Here is a 23,547-nt window from a genome sequence, read left to right as displayed (position 1 = left end):
GCTTTATTGAAAACAATACTTACATTAAGTAATAATAATTCTAAAAGCTAGAAAATAATTAGGTAGGCCCTAGGTACTAGTCGTCACACTTCTAATCATCATCCGGTCAAGTCAAGCTAAATAAAACCGTTTAAAAATATATACATTTCGTAACTAATAAAATTGAACTTATGCACTTTTTTTGAATAATCTCTGAAAAAAGAACAGACTTGGTTTAAATTAGTTAATTTTTTCGCGAGCTCACTGTATTATTAAAGAAAAAAGAAAGCAATCAAAGACACTCGTAATTGAAAAAAAAGCTGAAAGAATATCGAAAACAGCTGTTAGCTAGAAAAATTGTAATAATTAAACACTCAAGGCAATGCGATATGCCACCGGCAAAATTGTTTTATTTTTACGACCAAAAACAAAATAAATAAAAATAATACTGTGCAATAAACTTTTTTCTATAAATATAGTTGTAGTCATAATGTTAGGGACACCGATAAATATTTTAATTAAAGAGGTAAATTTGTAATGAGCAAAGATGGATTTTTAAGGAGAAAAGGTAGTTCTATGGGAAAAAAGGTAAATTTTTGGGATCTCTTATTCAACCAGAAAATTCATTAGATATTATTTCTTTTTTCATTTAATGTCATTGTAGACAATGAATAAAAGTAAGTCTATAATGAGAGAAGGCAAATCTGCAACGGGAAAAGATAAATTTGTTATTACAAAAAGCCGATTTGCAAATATACCGCTAAGATTTTGAACGAAATATTCCTTTAAACCTAACAGCCGCAGTGCTATCCTCAATGAAATTATTTCCAGAACCATGCAAAAGGTATCTCAATTTTTCTTCGGTTTTTATAACCTGGAGAGCATTTCTTAATAGAGCAAAATGATAGAATACGACCTCAATCAGTTATGGCTTCTGTTAAACTCTCTAAAAATGCATCCACTAAACCGTCTGTTGGCGCCACGATGCCAGCGACACGGTCTCTGAATATGACACAATATGGCCGTGATAACAACAACATGAATTTAAATTTTTTTAAATAACCTGTCGTTTGTTTACTTGTTGTGTTAGCAGCTAAGGCTGTTTTGAACAGATATAACAACATGATTATTTACTTTATGATTTAAAATAAAATTACCGTGAAACTCAAACAAATAATATTTTAAAAGTCAACAAAAAAAGTATGTAAGCTGTGTAATGAAAGTGTAAACTTAACGAAAGCAAAATCAATCGTTTTTTTTTATTCGAAAAAATTACGTTTATTTATTTTCGAAGTATTTAGATGCCAATTGAAAAACTTAATAAAACAATTTAATGTAGTATGTAAATAAAAAAAAAAAAGAAAGCGTTAGAGGGAAAAGTTATTTTATCAGAAAATCTATTCATTACTCAACAAAGGATGGTTTTTCAGCTAGAGAATGTCACTACAAACTTAAAAACAAATATTTCTCCAAACTATGACTGACTTATAGTTCTCAAATTGATATTGAACAACATTGTCAAATTAATATCTACCCTATATGTATAACCCTCAGATTGATATCCAATAATATTCTTCAACTATTCTCAAGGAATTTATAGTTTACATGTTTGTATTGAATATAAAATTAATAATATTTTTCAGTTTATAATAAATTTGTATATGATTGTCAAGTTGATATCCAACGTCATTCTTCTATTATTCCCCAACCTTTGTATTGTAATGAATTTAGGGAAATTCTGCTTATTTTGTACCTTCTGCTATCGTTCGAATCACTGAACTGTCAAATAAATAACTCAAATATTCAGTATAGTAATATTTCCTTTATTAAGACTACTTTTGGAGTAGTACAATACTCGCGTACTTCGCAAAAGCGTGTTAAAATCAAAACTGATTCATTATTCCTCAGCTTGCGCTGCTTTTATACTTACTCTCTAGGCCTCGTTCGCATATTTGTCCTAAGGTCTAGACTTTTCGCGAACATGGCTTCCGGAACAGTTGTATCTCATACTTGGTTATTTAGCTATATGCGTGTGTATGTGTGAGTAACAACTTCTGCTCTTAGCTGCTCACTATACTTACATATGTGTATGTGAAATAATCTCTTTGCTTCAAGCTGCTGGTTATATGTATGTGTGGCTACTTGCTCTGATGTGTTCATGCACATAAGTATGGCTGCTTACTTTATTGCTGTTGTGCATTTATTTAGTAGCAGCATAGTGCTGTTAGAAATGCAAATATTGTAGTGTAAACAGCCAACAATTTCAATGCCATTGCGTTTCCCACAGACGTCACAACTCAACACAAATATGTAGGTACTATTAGTATGTAGGTATGTAAGTATGTATAATTAAAGTAAATATATATGTAAGAATATGTTTAGAATAATTTAGTATAAATAAGCTAACAATATTTGAATAAAGATGTATTCACTCATTCGCACTTACACCTCACAAAACAGACAATTCATTATCCACCTTTTGTAATATTCGTATGTAGGTTCTCAACTTGAGCTCTAATGGGACTTAAGCCTTAATATTTATTGGGATACCATTGTTGTGAAAAGTGATTCTCCCGCAGTTTTTGGAGAGTATAAGAGGACTGACAGTTCTTAGTTCGATAGCATTTTGGATCATTGCTTTGTTCGTTTAGACCCGAATTTATTGATAATGTAAGAGATCGAGTCATCTTCTCTGCTCATCAATGCAATCAGTTGCATGTAGTTTTCGTCCGATAATATCTATATGAAAAAAATTTAGAATATTAAACGCTTGCACCTCGGGTGTTTATCGACTTTCTATAATACAAAATATTGAATAAACTGTAATTAGCAAGCTCCGAGCTGACCTAGTTGAGTACAATAAAAGGTTTGAAACTATGAAGAAGAAGTGACGCAGTTGTGGTCACTAGCTTATCTTCGCAAAGCTTATGGTCGCCAATCCTATACGACCTACTTAATAATCTACATCACTGGGATACATGAAGAGAGAATATCCTATCGCATGCAGCAAGTTCTGCGAACCATAGAAAGATGTTGTGATATCCAGGAGGTTCCCTATCAACCGTAATTCTACCTTTTAACAGAAAAAGCGAATCATATTCTCATTAATTTTTGTAATATCAATACAAGTATTGTTGCATTGTATCTCCTACTCGTTTTGCTGCTATTTTGCACCTTCCTCGGGGAGTCTAGTATATTTGATAGTATATAAAGCATTTACAATAGATCTTCAATTTATCTGCAATCTGCAATCTTCAGTCTACTAATTATTTAATTAGTTTTCGAAAATAAGTCGCAAACTTCATCGATTTGTAGAGAGGGAAGAGGGAAATGGAGAGATTGATAGCAAGAGCGAGGATAATAGGAAGATAAAGAGACCGATGAAACGCTAGTGTCCGAGAAGGGATATCTGCTAGTAAATATATCGCACACTAACTACAAAAGAGTCGCAAGTTGAAAAAATGTAAATGTTCAGGAGAGAAGAAAAACGGTTTATGTGAAAACGTCTGTAATGTTATACTGAAATCCAGTTTTACAAAGAAGGATACCTTCATTATAAAATTAATTGACGAAATTGTGTTGTTGCAATTTTGAATTATGACTATTTCTAAGAAAACTTACTACTTGTACATTCACAATTATTTCATCAAAAAAGGCATATTTCAGAATAATACAAGCAACTTTACTCACTATTTACGTATAAAAAGACACAATTTTAATTAATACACAACAAAGTTAAAAGTTTTTTGCAACAAGATAGTCAGAATTTAAAATAATACACTTTATGCGTAAAAAACGGTTCACTTGTTCTTAAGCACATTGACACAACTAAAAATAGTACTCTTTAGTTGATAGAGCGCAAGCGATGCAATCAACACCAAAACTGGCATAACGGTAATTTTCCAGTTAAAGAAGAAAATAATGACAACGAAATTTAAGGGGCAGTTAGAGATGTGTACTGTGAATTGGTTTATGGAAAAAAACCGATTTTGAAAAATTTTAAGTTGTGACTCTTATAGTTAGTGTGCGATATGAAAAGCCTCAAAATCTGTAGGTTAAGCATAATCGACCTTAAAGCACAATCGTTCTTAATAAAGATCGCGTGTATCAAAGCCTAAAGATCATAGGAATAATCTTTATGGTTCTTTAATGAAGTCTCTTAGAATGTTTATTTAAAACAACTTTCAAACAAAAAATATATTTTAAGCTTCTGCTGATTTTACCTAATGATTTATTTATTTTTAAATGCGTCTCGTTTTTTTGATTGATTTTATTCCAACAAGGTGCTTGGTTTTTGGTATTTGCAGAATGCATTGCGTCAATTTGCTATGCCCTGTGATTAGTTTGACTCACCACTTGCTGGGCTGTTGATCAATGCACGTAACATACAAAGGCATATACATGCATATATACAAATGTACACGTTAGTTTATGTTTTTTCTTCTAAACTTCTTGAATAGAAATGTATTTGAATTATGTACTACCATTGGGCTGTTGCGTCTATATAAATATTTATTTTTAGTTAGCCTTTCTAATGCTGACCGATAGAGCATCGTACGACGTCCAAATGTGTGACTCTTCCACGAATATGCGATCGAGTGATTTACTTTGCAGTATTTACATTTTATTTTATTTTTGTTTCGGTTTCAATTTTTTTTTGTAATATTGCAATCCCCAAATTTTTGTCGTCAACGGAAATGATATTATTTACCTAGTGTGCTTGTCGGCAGCAATCTTCTGAGGCAATTTTCAATTACTTAATTACTGACTAGAAAAATAAATGATTTTAAAATACAAATAAAATAAAATTGTATCGAAACACAAATGAAATTAGCTAATAAAAAAAATTTTATTATTTGAAGAAAATGCCACGGCAAATAAAATCACGTAAAATATAAAGAAAAGTCAAATCAAAACATAGCACATGACATCATATCACATTACACCAAATCAAATCGCAACACATCAAATTGATTAAACAAAATAAATGAAATTAGGTCAGGTTATCGAAAATTATATTAAATTGAATCACAACGAAAGTAAATTAAAACAAATTATTCTTATATCATAAATATTCATAAAATCAGCATAACAAAGGTCTAAATAGATAACCTCAAACACAAATCGGATCCGATCGAAATTTAGAGGCAAATTATGTATAGCGCAATGAGTAATTTTTTCTCAAGTGAATCGAATTTCGTATGATATAAGGGGATTCATTCACTTCAGTGGGTGATAGTAAACATGAGTACGTTTGTGAAATTTTTGATATTATATAGTGGTGTGCGTGTCACGGCGTCAAACATAATTCAGTTCTTAATCAATATAAGTAGTTCCATTCAAATCACATCATAGCCAATCAAATCAAAATGACAACATGGTGAATAATATCGCATAAAATAAAATCAAAACATGTCGAATAACAATAAAACAAATCACATCAAAGAAAATCACAATTCAAATTTAATATAATCAATCAAATTGTGTAAAATGCGAATGCCAAATCACATCACCTCAACCAGAAGCATATGAAGTAAGCTTAGATCAAATCAAATTAAATCCATTCAAATCACATCACATCGTAACAAATGTTGCTCTAATTTTCTAATTAAACAATAAATATAGAAAAAAAGCTCACTTAATTTATTCAATTTAGGTGCCTAAGTAGCCACACGGTTTGTTGCACCGTTGCTCAAGATCTGTTCAATCTCAGCCAAATTAAATTGCACATTTGACCGAAATTTTGAAGATCAATATTTATTATTTACATGAATATGCAGATGTGCGTAAAATCAGTTCATATTAGGGTGGCGTGAAAATAAATGAACGAAAAATGTCTTAGTTTGCTCTAACACATCCATATTAAAATTTTTTTTAATAAAACAGTTTATGATTTCAAGTCCCGTGAAACTTATCATTTAGTCGGGTCTATTCAGATACTGTACATAGAGCTCTTTTGTAAACACTTCACGTCAGCCACCTACAGTTCATAGAGCTCCTTTCTGTACAATTGGCGTGAGTTCCTTTCTGTTTTCTTACCTAAAATTTTTTTTTTTGGAATTCAAAAAAATGTTATAACGAGTAAAATATCACGGAACGGATATTTTTTCTCGAAATTACATTGTTCTTGGCGCGTTAGACGAAATCATGCAATTTTTTCTTTACGTTTGCTATAGGCTACTTGCTTTAGCCAAGCAAACTAATTGATTCAGATCTATGCTCATACACAAAAAAAAAAAAAGGAAATAGAAAGTAGTCGATATAAATAAGCAAGTGTTCGCTAAAATAAATTTTATATTTACATTTTTATTATTTTTTGTTTGCTTTTTATACCCTTTATGAACAAGAAACAGTTTGATATATTCTTTTTGATCCCATACTTGCAAGTAGCAAAAGAAAAACAAGTAGTTCCGAATTAATCCGGAAAACAAACACGAAATCGCCATGAAATTACACCAAAAGTTCACTCGGAATTTCCCAAAAATGATCCCGAAATTAAAATGAAATCGTTTGGAAAGAATCTCAAAAACAATCCGAAAATGATCCCCAAATGTTCCCAAAATTGTCCCGAATATAATCTGAAATCATATTGAAAAGATGTCGAAAACAATTGCGAAATAGTTCCCAATTGATATAAATATTATCCTCCAATTACCCTCGACATTAACGCGAAAGTAATGCCAAAAGGATTAAAAAATGTTCCCAAAACAGTACCGTATTGGTCGCGAAATTATTCCCAATTAGTTCTGAAATAATCCCTAAACAATCCCGAAATGATTAATACACGATTAATCCCAAATTGATACGGTACTACCCTGAGATCGTATCGAAATGATTTTGGAAACAATCCCGAAGTGATTCGCAAATGTTCCGAAAATTATGCCAAAATTACCCTGGAATCGTCTCGAAACTATCTCGAAAACAATCAAAGGAAGTCAAATTGCTCCCGATATAATTCCCAAATAGTCGTGAAAAAAATCTTATAAATAACATCTTATCCCCAACTGTTACCAAAATGATCCCGAAATTGTCCTGAAGCCATCGGGAAACAATACCCAAATAATCCCCGATTGATCCCAAATTGATACCATTAACCATTGATACTTCGATGGGGCGAAGCACTGCTACGACAACAACAACAACAACCAGAAACGAAACTATCTTGCTACTCTTGGAACCTTTCTCCAATATGAGGATTACCTTACCCTCAACTATTTACATCTTAAAAATTTTAACAAAGTATAGGTCTGCTATATTCTTGAAAGCTATGAGGTCTTCACCACATCCGAAGACAGTCACGTCCTTAAATATTTTTTATTTTGCATTTGGCAAAGTTCTTAAGTGTCTGCCATAGTAGCACATAATCCGCGCAATATTTTCTCTTGTTTCAATTTCAATTTCTTTACACAAATGGACCGACCGTTCAATTCGCCGTCTGTATTGCGTATGCTGTGGTAGCATAAGTGACGATATGTTCTGTCGCAAGTAATGATGACGGCCCGCAGTGTGGTACCCCGACAAGCTAGCGAAAATCCATTTGATTTGCCAAAAAAAAAAAACTAGCGAGCGTAGTGTGTGCTATTCTCAGCGCGTTTAGAACGCTTGAAAGCGATCACTAGCGTTCATCAGCGTTTAGCTAAAGTAGCCAACAACCAGCAGCCGCTGCAATCAGTTAGAACCGAGTAGCAGTGGCGTATCGATGGTACAGTTAACCGCTGAGTGCCTAAAATTCGCATCATACTCAACGCAGAAACAAACGAAAATAAACAATTGAATGCGTTGCTAAAAATTTCCTTCGTGCGTTCGGTTGAATGTGTGACGGAAACGGGAGTGATTCTGCGGTTAGACGGTGCGATCACTTGAAAAGAAGTAAAACTTTTGTGAACGGAAAGCAAGCGGATATAATTATACCAGATTTTGCTATTATTGTTTTTTTAAGTGAAAAGTCTGTGTAAATAAAGGGCTTGAAGTGTATAAGCAGAATATGTGAAATATAGCTGAAAAAATTAAATAATGCAGAACATGCCGGAAGTGTGATGAAAAAGATCACCACTTGCTTTAATCAATCATACGTCATTGCTTTTAAAACATCATGAACATTTTTCATTTCCCCCTAAGACATTTTTTGTTCCACATAACAACAAAAACTTTGTACTCACACTAAGCATGAAAAATAAAAATTTAATAATTCACTAATCAGTTGAAAATAAGGACAAAAAAAGGATTTGAAAATCTTACTATAAAAATATTTATTATTTTAAATATGCAACTAAAAATAGCAGCTAAAGGTTATAAAAGTTTTGAAACAAAGGAATAATAAGCTAATTTTAACTAGAATAATTGATTCAAGATTTATTTTGTCAAATCATTGAAATCAAATTAAACCAAATTAAATCGAATTAACTCACTTCACATCACCTCTAATTAAATTCAAACTCTTTACTATGAGAAATTAAAAAAGAGTTATTTTAATCTAGAAATTAAGTATTATTAACCGCAACAAAAGCAATTGAAATCTAAAAATTTACCTAAACCAAAATAAGTCGCCTGTAATTAAGACACTTTAAGTCAAATCAGGTAAATCAAATCTCTAATCAAACTAATGGAACTAATACAAAATATTAATTAAATCGTGTTATATTAACTTGAATACAATTAAGTCAAATAAATTCACTTTCTTGGCTTCAATTCACTTTAAACCGATTCAAATAAAATCGTTTCGATTTAATCAAATCCAGGTGAACCATAAGCAATGAAGCATAGTCAAATACATGAAAAAAAAGAAAGTTGCTACGAGTGGAGTTTAGCAATCAGTTAGATCTTAATCAAATCAAATATTCAAATTAAATTGTATCTGAGTCTAGCAGAGTCAAATCAATATAAGTCACATCAGGTGAACTAAAGTCAGCTAAATCGAATCTTCCTTATGAAGTAACGACTAATCAAATCAAGTAAAAAAAAATAACAAAATAAATCGAGTAGAATGATTGATTAAAGAATCAAATAAAAGTTAAATTAACTAAACTCAATACGTAATGAAGTCATAGAGAACAACTGACAAATCGATTCAAAATATAAACAGCGAGCGCAGATAAAACCAAATTATTTAAATCAAATCAAACCACGCCTATTCAATTTGAGTCAAGCTAAATCGATTGAATTGCAAATTAAGTACTTCAGTGGCTTCAAGTCACTTAAAATAGAAACAGGTCACCAAGCTAGACGAAGTAAAGCCAAAATCAAATGAAATAACTTCACGTCAAATCGAATCAAAACAAAATAAGTCATATCGAACAAATCACATTGCCTCAAACTAACTTAGATCGAATACAATTAAGTCAAATAAAACTAAATCGTTTAAGTTTCAACCTAAATACTTGGCATATCAATTCAAAATCAAACCAGGAATTCCTTGTCAAAGGAAATTAAATCAAAGACAAATCAAATCAGAATAAATAACATCACAGTCAAATCAAATTATAACAAATCACATAAAACTAAAATAAGTTGGTTAAATTTATTGATATTACATCAAATCAAACCACATAAAAACAAATTAAGCCATATCATACCAAATTGTTTCAATTCAACATTAATTTAACTAAAGTAAAGTAAAATAAAGTTGAATCACATCGAAAAGAGCGGCTTTAAACTAATATAACGTATATACAACATATATATCAAGTAAACTAAAGTCATATCACATCAAAGAAAAAATGTCACATCACATCAATTAAGCTAATATTTCATCAAATCCAACTACCAAAAATCACATCATATCTACAAATTTAAGTCACTTCGCATCAAATGCATTAAAGTCACATCACAACAAAAAAGTCAGTTCGTATCGATTAAGCCAAAGCCGCATCAAATGACATTAACTAAAAAGACATCACATCAAACAAATTAAAGTCGCTTCGCGTCAAATACACCAAAGTTGCAACCGCATCAAAAAACTAAAAGCCACATCACAACATAAAAGTCACATCGTATCGATTAAGCCAAAGCCACACATCACACAATCACAATCACATGACATTAAATAAAGGAAAGTCACATCACATCAAAAAAACTTACGTCATATCACATCAAATAAATTTAAGTCGCATAAAAATAAACCAAGTCTCATTCTCTCAATCAATATTAAAAAAGTTTAAGAATATACAATACAAGTTTGATCTTTAGAACTCTACGAAATCAACGAAAACGAACAAATTAAAACAATTTTTTACAATTTCAATACAAACATTTCACATTTGCTCACTGAGAAAGAGAAAATAAATTAAGTAATAACAAAACAAAAGCCCTCTCAAATATTTGGCAATTAAAAATTGGCAGCTTTTTCTATAGTCTATAACAACACGATCCAAACACACACAATCCTCTAAATAATATATAGAAGCGACCTCCTTCAACACAACTTATTAAGTGAGATCCCTTAACCCTTTGTTGCACCAGCATAATTTCAAGCATATTATATATCAACGGAGAGAGCAAACAACATACTACATGCCACACATCACACCACCAAATACAAATATAACCACAAAAGACTTGACGCCATCTAAAATGGCGCCATTACATCCTGCATTGCTGACCGCTTGTCGTGAAGATGGTCAAGAAAATGAAGATGAAAGCAATGAAGTCACCTGTAGTGGTAATGGCATTACAGCAAATTCAAATACAGTGTCCGCCGCTAATGCAAATCAATTGACGAGTAATGCGATGCAAAAGCCACAGTTATCGCCACTTGCAACAAATACAACAAACTTAAAATCTAAAATACAAAAATCAGCGAACGAAATAAATGTCATTGCAATGATAAGAGAGACGAAAAGGCAAACAGAGCCTATTGGCGATAGCAGTAAGATGTTAACTAGACGGCGGTTGTCCGCTGCTAAGACAGAAGAGAATGATGAAAAGAGTGGAGCTGCAATCAATAACGCACAATCAACAAAAACTGTCATAGCAAAAACTGTAAGCAGCGGAAAAATTGCTAAGTTCTGCAAAGATGAGAGTTGCGCGCTCCAACCGAAACCTTCCACTGACCCTAAACCACGAACACCAGTAAACATTATTAACCAGAAACTGACAAAACCCAACGACTCCATGCACACCATCACACAAACAACAACAACAAATGCAAGATCTACCCAAAAACTGACCAAACCCAGCGACTGCAGCCACACTATAACACAAACTACAATGAAAAATCATACACAATCCACAACAATGAAAAATACTATTCAGCCGCATGGCAAAAGAAACAATAGCACTTGTGAAGCCATCAATTCGAATTCATCGCGCTCAGTGACTCAAACGCCAACGCAAACGCAAATCAACACACATTCATGCGTAAATGTCGAAAATCAAAATTGTCCCACTTCATCGCATGAGCAAAATGTGACTCAAAAATCACCTGGTGATGCTAAATTTTTAGAGCGTGTACTTGAAGCTATGCGTAGTTCGAAATCACAAGAGCCAAGCGGTACACTAAAACCCAGCGGCACTTTTGTAGTGCCATCTAAAATTAGAGGGTCTTCGAGCAGTTTAAATGACGGTCCATTATCGCCGCCACCGTCCTCGTCCACAAATGGTCCTAATCCATTAAGTAACGGCGGTGGTAGTTCCTCCTCGTTGTCTTCCATTACCTCTGTTAGTACCAATGCTTCCTCACGTCCTCCTCGTCCACCACAATCCCAGCAGCGCGCACGTAAACAAGCCGCAGACTCCAAACAATCGAATGGTATATCAAGTTCCTCCACCACACCTACCCGTCGTTCCCAACAGAGTTTCGATTCTGAAGATGGTCTTATACAATCCTCATATCAATACCGTTCTACCACCGCTACTAAATCCTCTTCAACAAAAAGTTTTATCAATAACACCACCACCAACGCTGCTAGCACACGCGCCCACTCGTCAATTACTTCGCCACTCAGTAATGGATATGGCAGTAAAGGCCTTTCATCGTCTGTTTCGTCGGCATCCTCATCTCTGTCTTCAAGAATTAGCAGTAATTTGAATACTGTACCCACAACAACAACAGCTAGCGAAACAGCCGTTGAAGTCTCTTTGAAACTTCCTTTTCCCAAAACAGATTTTCTCTCCACAACTGGCTCAAGTGACAATGCTATGCGCAGTAGTGCTTCGGAACGTTTGCGTACGCTCTCACAACGTTCACCAAGTCCAGCTCTATCAACATCATCGCGTTGTTCTTCGTCGTTCAGTACAACGAATATAGCATCACGTTCTACATCAGCACGTCTGACTACAACACCACCACGTCGCATCTTTCCACAAACTTATACACGCGGTTATCAATTGGATGTCTTGGAAATGCGTGGGCTGGAACAATCACCTGTTGTGTTTGATGCTAATCTATCATTTGTTTTGGGTTGTAATAAACAGCCTGTACATCAGACTTTACGTCCATCGCCATCATTTGAAGATCCACGCACCACATCAGCTTATCTTTCAGAAAAAATACAAAATTTCTTACGTCGTACTGATCATGTGCAAGAGGAGTGGTCGGCATTGGGTAAACGTGCGCGCCGTACTGGTTCGTTGGGTCCAGCAGGTAGCGTGGCCGGTAGTTTGGATAGTGGACGCACCACGCCAACAAATTCAGTTTATGATGATTATGATACCATAAATTTAATTGAACGACAACGTGAACGTAATAGCATGGAACGTGGTTCGTCAGTGGGGCGTACACGCTCTTCGCAAAATATACTCACAAAAGCTTTTCAATTGGCTAAGAAGTTGCCGCACACGCCAAGATCGCGATCAAATTCAATGGCACGCGATATGTCGGAAATGTCGGATGATGATCGCACCATACAAGAAGAAGCGGACGACTATGAGGTAGGGTAGTGAAAGAAAGTATACAGCTAAAAGTTTGAAATAAGTTAAGGTTTTAAGAAAGAGTTGGCTTGAGTGGGGGAAGACACCTCTGATGCATTGAAAATATATTATTACACTTTTAGCTCTGATATGTTGTTGTTATATTAACGACAAAGACACTACCCGAAGGTTTTGGGGAGTGTTATCGTTGTCGATGGTCCTTTGCCGTATTTAGATAAGGTACGTTACGGTAACAAAGCACTATTAACCGAAACTCGACTAGTGACCGGGAGTGGAATGCAGACCAAAATTGGAACGGAAGCTGGGGCAGAAACCGACACCTCTTCTAGAATCGGGACCTACACTGGAACTGGTACCGAATTTAGAACCGATTCCGAAACTCGAATGAAGACGGGGGGTGGAACCCAGAACAGAACTCGAGCGGAGGCTGGACAGAAACCTAGACCAGAACTGGAACCGATACCAGGGCTGGAATCGATACCGAAACTAGACCAGAGCCGGTCTCTGAAATTGACTGACGCCGAAATCAAGACCTGGACTAAAGCCGAAACCAAAACTGGAATTGAGGCTAGGACTGTAATGGAGACTGGGATTGGAATCGAGGCTGGAAATGTAATCGATAATGAAACTGAAAAGAAGAACTGAAAACAAGGCCATGACTGGAACCGATATGGAAGCTAGAAACAAAACCGTAACTAGAACAGATGATGGAATTTGATCCGAAATGAACAGGAGCCGAGACGCAAAGATGAACAGATACCTGAACTGAAACCAGACCAGAACTGAAACCAATGACGTCATTTAAACCTAGATTGGGACTGGAACTTAGAGCGGAGATCGAGTCCAGGAGTGTAACCGAGGCGAGGACTGTAACCGAGACCGGAACTGAAAACGAGTAAGGGACTGGAACCGAGACTAAAACTCGAATTAATTCGGAGTACCCTCCCACACCTTCAAAAAAGAGTTCAAAGTGTTTTAGACACATTCTAGGTTGCGCCGGTCTTTACACAGAAAATGCGCAAACATTATCTCTTGTTTTTCCGTTTTCCGTATACATGCCCATAGCCCAATGTGCTGACCGCTGTAGGTTTATGCTCGACTCCGGGATAAAATATCCCGTTTTTAATGTGGCCCCCGTTCGGTTGAGGGAAATGCGTACAGTCAAGATTTCCATTGAAGTCCAGACCTTATGTCGCTAAGGTTTTTATCTCACCACGTTTATGCTCGTCCAGAGTGCACAGGCGACTTTTAAGGTCATCTGCAAACTTTATTTCAAGGTTCAGTCTGTCTAAAACTTAAATTGGTTTCTTGTTTTCACAGAGCGTAGCCTACTGTGTTCGCTGAAGTTACGTACCGGGTCTATGGCTGGCAAAAACTTTCAACATCGATAACACACTTCAATACCTTAGGGAAGAGTGTTTATCACCATTTCCTCCACCTGTCCTGCAAGGTTGAACTCCTTTGAGAGTTGATTTGCGTCGATATTTGGTGCTAACGATACTTGAAAAATATTCAGCTGGCCTTTCTTATGAAGAACCGCAACCAATTTTCCTTATGTTCCAGCTCCCTAGGGTCTCGTTGCATATAAGCGATACCATACATGCCTACTCGTATACTGTTTGTCGCCATCTTTTGAAACACCAAGTTTCAGCAGCCACAAACAGCGGATGAGTTTCTATCCATTCAGCTGCATTTTGGTCAGCAAAAAAACGGTCTTCTTGGCATCCCTGAAGCCAGGATGATTTTCAATAACTATAAAATGATAATGCATAACTGTCGAATGCTTGTGATAGACTTTGTTTCTTGGAAAATCTCAGATAGCCGTCCCTCATAAGAGTTTCACACTGCCGGAACTTGCCTTTCATCGTGGTATCAAAAGCAACAGCCTGTAGATTCTGTCTGATCACCTAGCTTTAGGCTCTAGTGCTAATGCACTACACCTTTTCCAACTATGCCTGAGAAAATTTAATTTCAATTGAAATTCAGAAAAAGGCAAATGAATTTGAGAAAAGGCAAAATTAATTTGAGAAAATGGAAATGTTTTTCAGAAACAGTAAATTTAATTCAAAGAATGTTTTTCAGAAACAGCAAATCAAATTTAAAGAATAGCGCAAGCGAATTTAAGAAATGTGAATCTTATTTCAGTTACAACCAATCAATTTCAGAAAAGAAAACTTAAAAAAACGGCAAAAGTAAGCCGAAATGTGAAAATTTCAGAAAAACGCAAATGAATTTGAGAAAAAGAAAATTTAGAAACAAACAATGAAATTCAGAAAATAGCAAATTAATAAGAAAAGGAAAAATATTTTTTGGAAAATGCCAAATAAATTTCAGAAAAACCCAGATTAAGTTCAGAGAAGGTCAAATGAATTTGAGAAAACGGCAATTCAAAAAAATGCAAAAAAACTTCAGAAAGGCGAAAAATATTTAAAACGTTCAAATTATGTTTTGGAAATTGCAAACGAATTTGCGATAGGACAAACGAATTTGTGAAAAAGCAAATATAAATTCAGAAAAGTTGTTTCAAATCTCTTACTGATTGTGGCTATAATTATAAACAATCGATACCTTTCAAAAAGTAAAAGCGATACATCATTTTCGCGATATATGCTCGATACAAAAATATATTCGCCTCCGAAGGCATGAATCATTTTGGAATTTGTAAATTTTCATAAATATCTGTGCAATACATTAGTCGGCCAAGGTCACTAGAAGACCTTTAAATTTTCAAGTGTACAATATTTATGAACTTATTCTATATTCACATATGTACATATGTACATAAATACATACTAGAGATGACACGGAGCTTGGCCTCCTTTTTCGAAATGTTGGAGCTGCCGATTGATGTAGATTTCTGTTTCCGATTTTGGTTTCGACTGATTGGAATTAGAGTTATTAAGAGCCACTGGGAAGTGATTTAAAATTTATTGGTATGGAATATTTTACTTTATAGCTACCTGATATTACCAGCCTTAGCTTTTGTTAATGGCCAACCTAATATAAACGCACGCAAGTCATTTTCTGTTAAAAATGTCTCATGCACATACAACTGGTATGAGAGGAACCGAAATTGAATTTGCTGCGTGAAAACCTAGCTCGATTTACAATTTTTGTTCTGCGTGACATTTAGATTTGACGTTTGCATACATGTTTTACATTGTCGCAACGCATGCTTATTTCGGTTAGGGCAAAAAACGCCGTGCGGTTTTATTAGGTTGGCTTGTTTCTTCTAATATCGTGGACATGATACAAATATTACAAGGTAAAACCGGTGAGAGCCGAAATGACGTTTAAAAAAATTTTTTAATTCTCACTGCTCTCACATTTTTAATTTTTTATTTTGGTTTTGTTTTCAAAACAAACATATAACAAACTGTAATATATTCGGTAATTCTATACGACAGCATGACACACTTAATACACGTCCAAAATATCAAGAGGGATATCAAAAGATGCATTTTGGACCCAGGATCGTGAATCTGAAAGCGGAGGTAAACAATTTTGGGTCTGTCAAGAGATATTTGCAAAATAAATTTTGAAAATTGTCATGTGGTTGTTGTAATTTTGATGATTTTGTTGTACCCACGAAGAAAATTGTGAGCATAAGTGTTTTGCGCGGATATAGTTTTGGTCTTCAAACTGGTGTTGGACTCACCCAAGGTAATTTTTTATAGGCGCGGCCAAAGGCCGCCAATGCAGATATGTGTTCTGCGCAAAAATACTATGGATCCACCCTCGGTTTCGGAGCACTCCGGGGTAATTTTTCGGTTTTTCGTTAATGTCTTTTGAACGATTTAAAACTTTTATTTTCTGCCTTCGAATTATTGTTGTCGAGGTCAATACCGAGTCTTTCGACACCTCTTTCGGTATTTTTGGACGCGTATTACCAGTGTCATGCTGTCGTATAGAATTACCATATATTTTTGCGTTCTAACATTAATATTATGATATTTTATCCAAAACCGAATTTTTTATTGGTGTAAATAACTTTTTTCGACACACATCACCTCTTCGTCGACTTTAAAGCCGCCTTCGACAGCATGAAAAGGAGCTGCCTATATGTCGCTATGGCTGAATTCTGTTTCCCCGTAAAACTTATACGGCTGTGCAAAATGACGTTGAGCAACACCATCAGCTCAGTCAGAATTGGGAAGGACCTCTCCGAGCCGTTCGAAACTAAATGAGGTTTCAGACAGGGTGACCCCCTATCGTGCGATTTCTTTAATTTGATGTTGGAGAAAATTATACTAGCTGCAGAGCTTAACCACACTGGAACAATGGTGAACGAGGACAAAACGAAGTACCTGCTGTCATCCAGCAAAGAGTCAGCGCATATGCGCCTTGGCAACCACGCTACTGTTGGCAGCCATAATTTCGAAATAGTAAAAGACTTCGTTTATTTGGGAACCAGCATCAACACTAGCAACAACATCAGCACTGAAATCCAGCGAAGAATCAATCTTGCCAATAAATGCTAATTTGGACTAGGTAGGCAATTGAAAAGTAAAGTCCTCTCTCGGCGAACGAAAATCATACTCTACAAGTCACTTATCGTACCCGTCCTGCTATATGGGGCAGAAGCATGGACCATGACAACAGCAGATTAAGCGGCTTTGGGAGTGTTCGAGAGAAAAAATCTTCGAAAGATTTATGGACCTCTACGCGTTGGCGATGGTGAGTACCGAAGAAGATTTAATGATGAGCTGTACGAGCTATACGCAGACATCAACATAGTCCAGCGAATTAAAACGCAGCGGCTGCGCTGGCTAGGCCATGTTATGCGAATGAAAGGTGATGCTGCGGCCAAGAAAGTGTTTCTATCGGAACCCGCCTATGGAAGCAGAGGTAGAGGGCGGCCCCCACTCCGTTGGAAGGACCAGGTGGAAAACGATTTAAACTCCCTTGGTGTGACCAATTGGCGTCGTTTGGCGGAGCGAAGGAGCGACTGGCGCGCCTTGTTGGACGGCCATAACCGTTTAGACGGTTAAGCTCCAATTAAGTAAGTAAGTAAGTAAATAACTTTTTTTTGGTGGGAAAGAAATCTCAACGGTCAACCGCATTCCAGAATTTTCAATTCAAGAATTGTATAGTGGTTTCCCGCAAAAAGAAGCATCAGGCCACGGTCCTCTTCTGAGGAATTTTCTTCAACAAATTGTTCAGAAATTTATCTGCGTCTGCGCGACGAGAAGAAAAACCCGACTTACCGCCAAGGTGTACGGAAGAGATACATATCTACTAATAATAACAATTTGGTGTGATATATATCTGAGGAGATTAAAGTCTAGCTTTCCATCCAATTCGAAGGCTACGTATCATGTATTCGTTTTTCTACGAACTGGCTCACTTAAATACATGTTTTGTGCCCAAAAATTTATCTGCTAAGGCGGACGAACTTTTGGTGCCAGGGTAATGCCGAGGGACAATCAATACCATTTACACAAATATTCTTAAATATTTTTGATGGATAGGCCAACACACTAGCTCTACACTACGGCTGCAGACTGCCGGTTCAGCCGGTAAATTCAGACTCCACGAACTATCATACTCCAACTGGACGATGATGTTTAGCTAAGCTGTGAAGAGCTTCAGCGTTTTTGCTGGCGTGGGCAAGTTATGGGAAGATCTCCACTGGGTTCGGAGAAGCAGATGAGGGAAGACTTGGATCTATCTTGGTGCCCTCTGTTGGCGTCAGTTATCGAAAAACAGGGTTAGCTGGAGTGGCTTGTTACGCAAGGACCAGAATCTCCTAAACGGTTAAGCGCCAATTAAAAAATTTAACTCCAACCGCGGGGAAAAGGACCAAAACAAACCAAAGAACTTGAGACTGCTGATCCCTTATAAAGTGACGTTTCGGCATATTTAATGGTTAAAGACGTATCAACTAAGTGAAGAAGGGTGAATGGAAAATCAATAGGGGTGGTCTCCAACATTCGCTTCTTAATTAGAAGAGGTTAAGAAGTAAGGCCTTCTCTTTTGTACCTTTGCAAAAATAGGACGTGTTGAGGCATCCATTATATTGGTAACTCATTTTTTTTGCCATATACATAAAAACCGATCTCAAGACTTTTCGAAATATTTTTTCACTTACATATTTCATAAGCATTTTATTTTTTTGGCATTTAAAAAAAGTGAAAAAAGTCAAACCAACAATTTTTTTGTTTGCTTTGGTTTGGCATTTCCACAGAGTTTAAGAGAGTGATTTTAAAATTTTTTTAAAATTCAAAAAACCATTATGGCCGCTAAGAAGAGTAAATGGTTTTACCTGATAATATTTTTATCATGATCGTGGGCGTTTCGTTAGATCTATTTATGTATGTTGTCTTTTCTTTATAAGTTTTTTGTAAATTTAGCTACCATCATCAAGCAGCAAGAATATTCTAAACAATAAATATGTGACAATAAACCTGACATTCCTTGGCATTGACAAATTTTTTTATTGACTTTACTGGCTGCTGTTTGTCATCAACATGGAATAATTACACTGTGTCACAAAAACTTTCTTCATAATAATTAAGATAATGCAGAACAGCAATAACAAAACTAAGCAATTTGCATCGACTAGTTGGTATTGACATAACGAGTGCGATGAGAACTAATGTACTTAGTGCCTTAGTGGGAATACCTCTCTTCCCTATTTTAATAGAGAACGAGACAACACTTGCTGCACTAAGACTTCAAAATATCTCTGAGCTAAAGACCGGAAACAAGTCAGGGCATATGAATGTAATAAAAAAATTCATAGGAAATCAGGTATTGCAACTACGTTATGCAATGGTTCCTACGCTCAGAATCTCTCTCCAGAGGTCTAGTTCACGGATGGATCAAAATTTGATGGCGCAAAAATGGGACTTGGCACTATGGGCCGCACTTCAAGAAATCAATACCAATGATATGCTAACCCATTTCTCTTCAGGATGCAGAAATCCATGCAATAGAAGTTTGCCGTAGAGAATGTCTACGAAGAGACTTATCCAGGAGGAGTATCATCATTATAACAGACTTCTAAGCTAGTGGATGAATGCATTGAAGTCCTAAATGATCTGGGAGCCAAGAACAAGGTTTTGTTAGGATGGTCCCCGGCCATCTGGGGCATTAAGGTAATAGACAGGCAGACTACCTAGCCAAGTTGGGTTCTATAGCAGCATTCAATGCTCTAAATCCCTTCTATAGAACCACAAAGGCTGTAGTAGCTGGGAAACAAGGCAGCTCAGAGTACACTGGATAGAATGCCCAGGGCAGAGATAGGCTAAAGTGTTTATACTGCCAGCAACGAGATTATCAGCCAAACTCATTAATCTAAGCAGAGAGGACCTACACACTTTTTATACCCAGCTGTACTTGCACACAGAGTATATTAACTTTGATTGGATAACGGTTGGTTGTACAGGTGTAAAGGAATCGAGATAGATATAGACTTCCATATATCAAAATCATCAGTATCGATAAAAATTTGATTGAGCCATGTCCGTCCGTCCGTCCGTCTGTCCGTTAACACGATAACTTGAATAAATATTGAGATATCTTCACCAAATTTGGTACACGAGCTTTTCTCTTTTCTGGACCCAGAATATATTAGTATTGAAAATGAGCGAAATCGGATGATAACCACACCCACTTTTTATATATATATCATTTCGGAAAACACAAAAAACCTGATTATTTAGTAAATAATTCACCTAGAATGTCGAAATTTGACATGTGGACTGATTTTGAGACTCTTGATAAATATTTGAAAAAAATTTTTTAAATGAACGTGGCACCGCCCACTTGTGATAAAATAAATTGTACAATTATTATTAATCATAAATCAAAAATCTTTAAACCTATCATAACAAAATTCGGCAAAGAGGTTGCCTTTCCTATAAGGAATGCTTTGAAGAAAAACTAACGAAATCGGTTAAGGACCACGCCCACTTTTATATAAAATATTTTTAAAAGGACAAAATAAGCTATATCTTTGCAAAAAAGAGCTTTATATCAATGGTATTTCATTTCCCAAGTGGATTTATAACAATAAATAGGAAAAACTTCAAATTTATAAAGGTGGGCGTGGCAACGCCCTTTTTATGACTAAGCAATTTTATATGTTTCGGGAGACATAACTCGAAGAAAAATTAACGTATCGTAATGAAATTGTGTACACATATTTTCCTTATAACAGAAAATATTTCTAGTAAAGATGGGCGGGATCGGTTAAAGACCACGGCAACTTAGATATAAAACAAGTTTAAAAGGGTCGTAGACTAAAATAATAAGCTATAACTTAGAAAAAATTGGGTTAGAATCAATGATATTTCACTTATCAAGTTTTATTGTAAGAGGAAATGGGGAGAATGTTTTTTTAAACGGGCGGTGCCACGCGTTATTTAGAAAAGTAATTTATCTGAAATGAAATGTACAATTGAAGCTCACGCTGAGTATATAATGTTCGGTTACACCCGAACTTAGACACCTTTACTTGTTTTTGTTTGTTATTGATATTCGAGAAAATTGCAAATGTTTCTGAATTTCACTTCTCTATCAGCTAGCTCTTCGGTTAATGAGTTTTGAGCCCGAGTACACTTGCATTCATACTGGTGTTAATATTCTGCAAGAAGTTAAATCTTTTGTAGTGGAATGGCCCTGCTGTGCAATGTCACTTTTATAACATATTCTTTTTTGAAAATGTTTTGCGCAGTGTTAGATTCTTTTTAAATACGTTCTAGAACAAATATACACTTTGGATGTATGCCATGCTAACAAAATAAATTTTACAAAATTGTTTTCACTCATGTTTTTGTGTTAAATTTTTTTTTTCTATTCTATAAGCAGAATCTTTTTGCGGGTTTCGAATATAGTTTCTGTTCTCGAGTTGTTAACATTACGTCAACATTGCGTCAAATTAAATGATTGATCATGACAAAAATTGTTTGCCTGTCAGGGCCAAAAAATATTCTTTGCCTATCAGACCCAGATACCCGTTGAGTATGTTAGTTAACCAATGTGAATAAGTGAAATATAAGTCTTTGATAAAAACTAAATTAAAGTTATAGCAAATTAACACAGTTCTTTCGGAAAAAGGTTGCGCTATTGCTCTATAAGAGGTTGTGGTTATGCTCCAATTATGATATGCGCAGGTCAAATGCTGACAGCGTCTTGGAAAATGTCGACTGCCCCACGTTACCTTTGTAGTCTAGACACTGTTCTATGTATTGGCAGTTCTCAAAGTTATGCTTAAGAAGGTAACTTCTTTTTGTTGTGAAGCAGTTCTGCAATAAAACGGTGCCCCCTATGGGTATAAGCATCTCATTGCGTTTTAGTAAAAGCTCGAAGGGTGCTTTTCTGCCGTGCACGGTACATCACTCAACAAACTTTCTATTTCCGCTGATTATATTGTTCCCAATCGGTCAACAGATTGTACAAATGTTGCCAACATCATACATTTGACCTCTCTCAAAGTGCTACCGAAATGCACTTGAAGATTTTATCATGGTAACAAGTGCTTTTTGGGTGATTGAAAATCGATACTCTCGCAATAATAGCCGCAGGGAAAAGCAACCTGCTTCAGCATCCCATTCTTGGTGAGAGCGAAGTCTAGTATACTGAAGAGTACACCATTTGAATATGTATTGATTTATTTCTCAAAAAATGTGTATGTTTCGGTGGTACTGTACTTAGCGGCCACCGTGGTGTGGTGGTAGCGTGCTCCGCCTACCACACCGAGGATCCTGGGCTCACGTCCCGGGCATAGCAACATAAAAATTTTAGAAGCACAATTTTTCAATTAGAAGAAAGTGTTTCTTAACGGGGGTCGCCTCTCGGCAGTGATTTGGCAAGCACTTCGATTGTATTTCTGCCATGAAAAGCTTCTCAGTGAAAACTCATCTGCCTTGCAGATATCGTGCGGAATCTCCATAAAACATGTAGCTCCCGTTCCGCCAATTTGTCTGAAAATTTTAAAAAGGAGCACGACACAAATTGTAAGAAAAGTTCGGCGTAAAATCTCTTCGGAGGTTATTCGCGCCTTACATCTTTTAAGTAAACAAAGTACCAAAAAACGTTTTTTGCTAACATTAAACCAGAGGTTGTCAGCTAGTGAAATAATTATTTGCGCTCACTTCACACATTTTACTATTCTCCTTCGTTTTGTATTATCTAAGAAGCAGGCTAGCAATTTCGGATGGTCAATAAATTAATATTTTTATAGCATATTTAAAATAATCTTGCCACGTTGCTCGTTAATCAACTACTACGACTATAATGATTTTAATCTTACCAACATAGCTACAGTTTAAATTTTGGTGACCACTGCGTTAAACTGAATAAAATTTGTGCTGATATTATACTCTTGCCGTTGACGATCGTGTAATTAGCCGATTGTGTGCGTTGAATGTCGAATCTACAGCCGCGAACAGGAAAATCGCTGTGAAAATTGTTTATCAGATTTCGTCAATTAAGGGCTTGTCTTCTACTTCCTATCAGCTTCGTTTTTCTTCAGAAAATTCCTGGAAAAAATTTAGGAATATTTTAACAGATTTTTGAGTAACTTGCCATGAAGCTAGAGTCTTGAGGTTTGCAACCTACTTAAAGACCCGATGACAGTTTAACATGAAGGGAAAAATTCGTGATTGTGGATTTTGAAAAATTCGTCTGGACTCGTAAATTTGGCAAGCAAGTTTAAGTAATTGGACAGAGATCGAGATATTTAGAAAATCCATA

General features: G+C 35.7%; 1 protein-coding gene across 14 annotated transcripts in view; it reads left to right on the top strand.

The window, feature by feature from the left end:
- The window catches only part of Mhcl (Myosin heavy chain-like), a 373,469-nt gene that overhangs the window by 317,720 nt on the left and 32,202 nt on the right, over positions 1–23,547 (top strand). Inside the window, exons 1-3 of one of the 14 annotated variants that reach the window (XM_067784443.1) lie at positions 7,562–7,828; positions 7,919–8,010; positions 11,420–12,846. The exons of 6 other annotated variants lie outside the window; for them this stretch is intronic. In XM_067784443.1, coding sequence (XP_067640544.1) covers positions 11,437–12,846 — 1,410 coding nt within the window. In that variant the 5' untranslated portion in view covers positions 7,562–7,828; positions 7,919–8,010; positions 11,420–11,436. Of the gene's footprint in view, positions 1–7,561; positions 8,011–10,329; positions 12,847–23,547 lie in introns of those variants that run through there. 7 more of the 14 variants (XM_067784453.1, XM_067784434.1, XM_067784428.1 and 4 more) reach the window with 7 other exon arrangements.

This window comes from Eurosta solidaginis, chromosome 1 (assembly GCF_040869045.1).
Source record: "Eurosta solidaginis isolate ZX-2024a chromosome 1, ASM4086904v1, whole genome shotgun sequence".
In the NCBI taxonomy this organism is placed as follows: Eukaryota; Metazoa; Arthropoda; class Insecta; order Diptera; family Tephritidae; genus Eurosta; species Eurosta solidaginis.
This window is presented reverse-complemented; position numbering and strand designations above follow the sequence as displayed.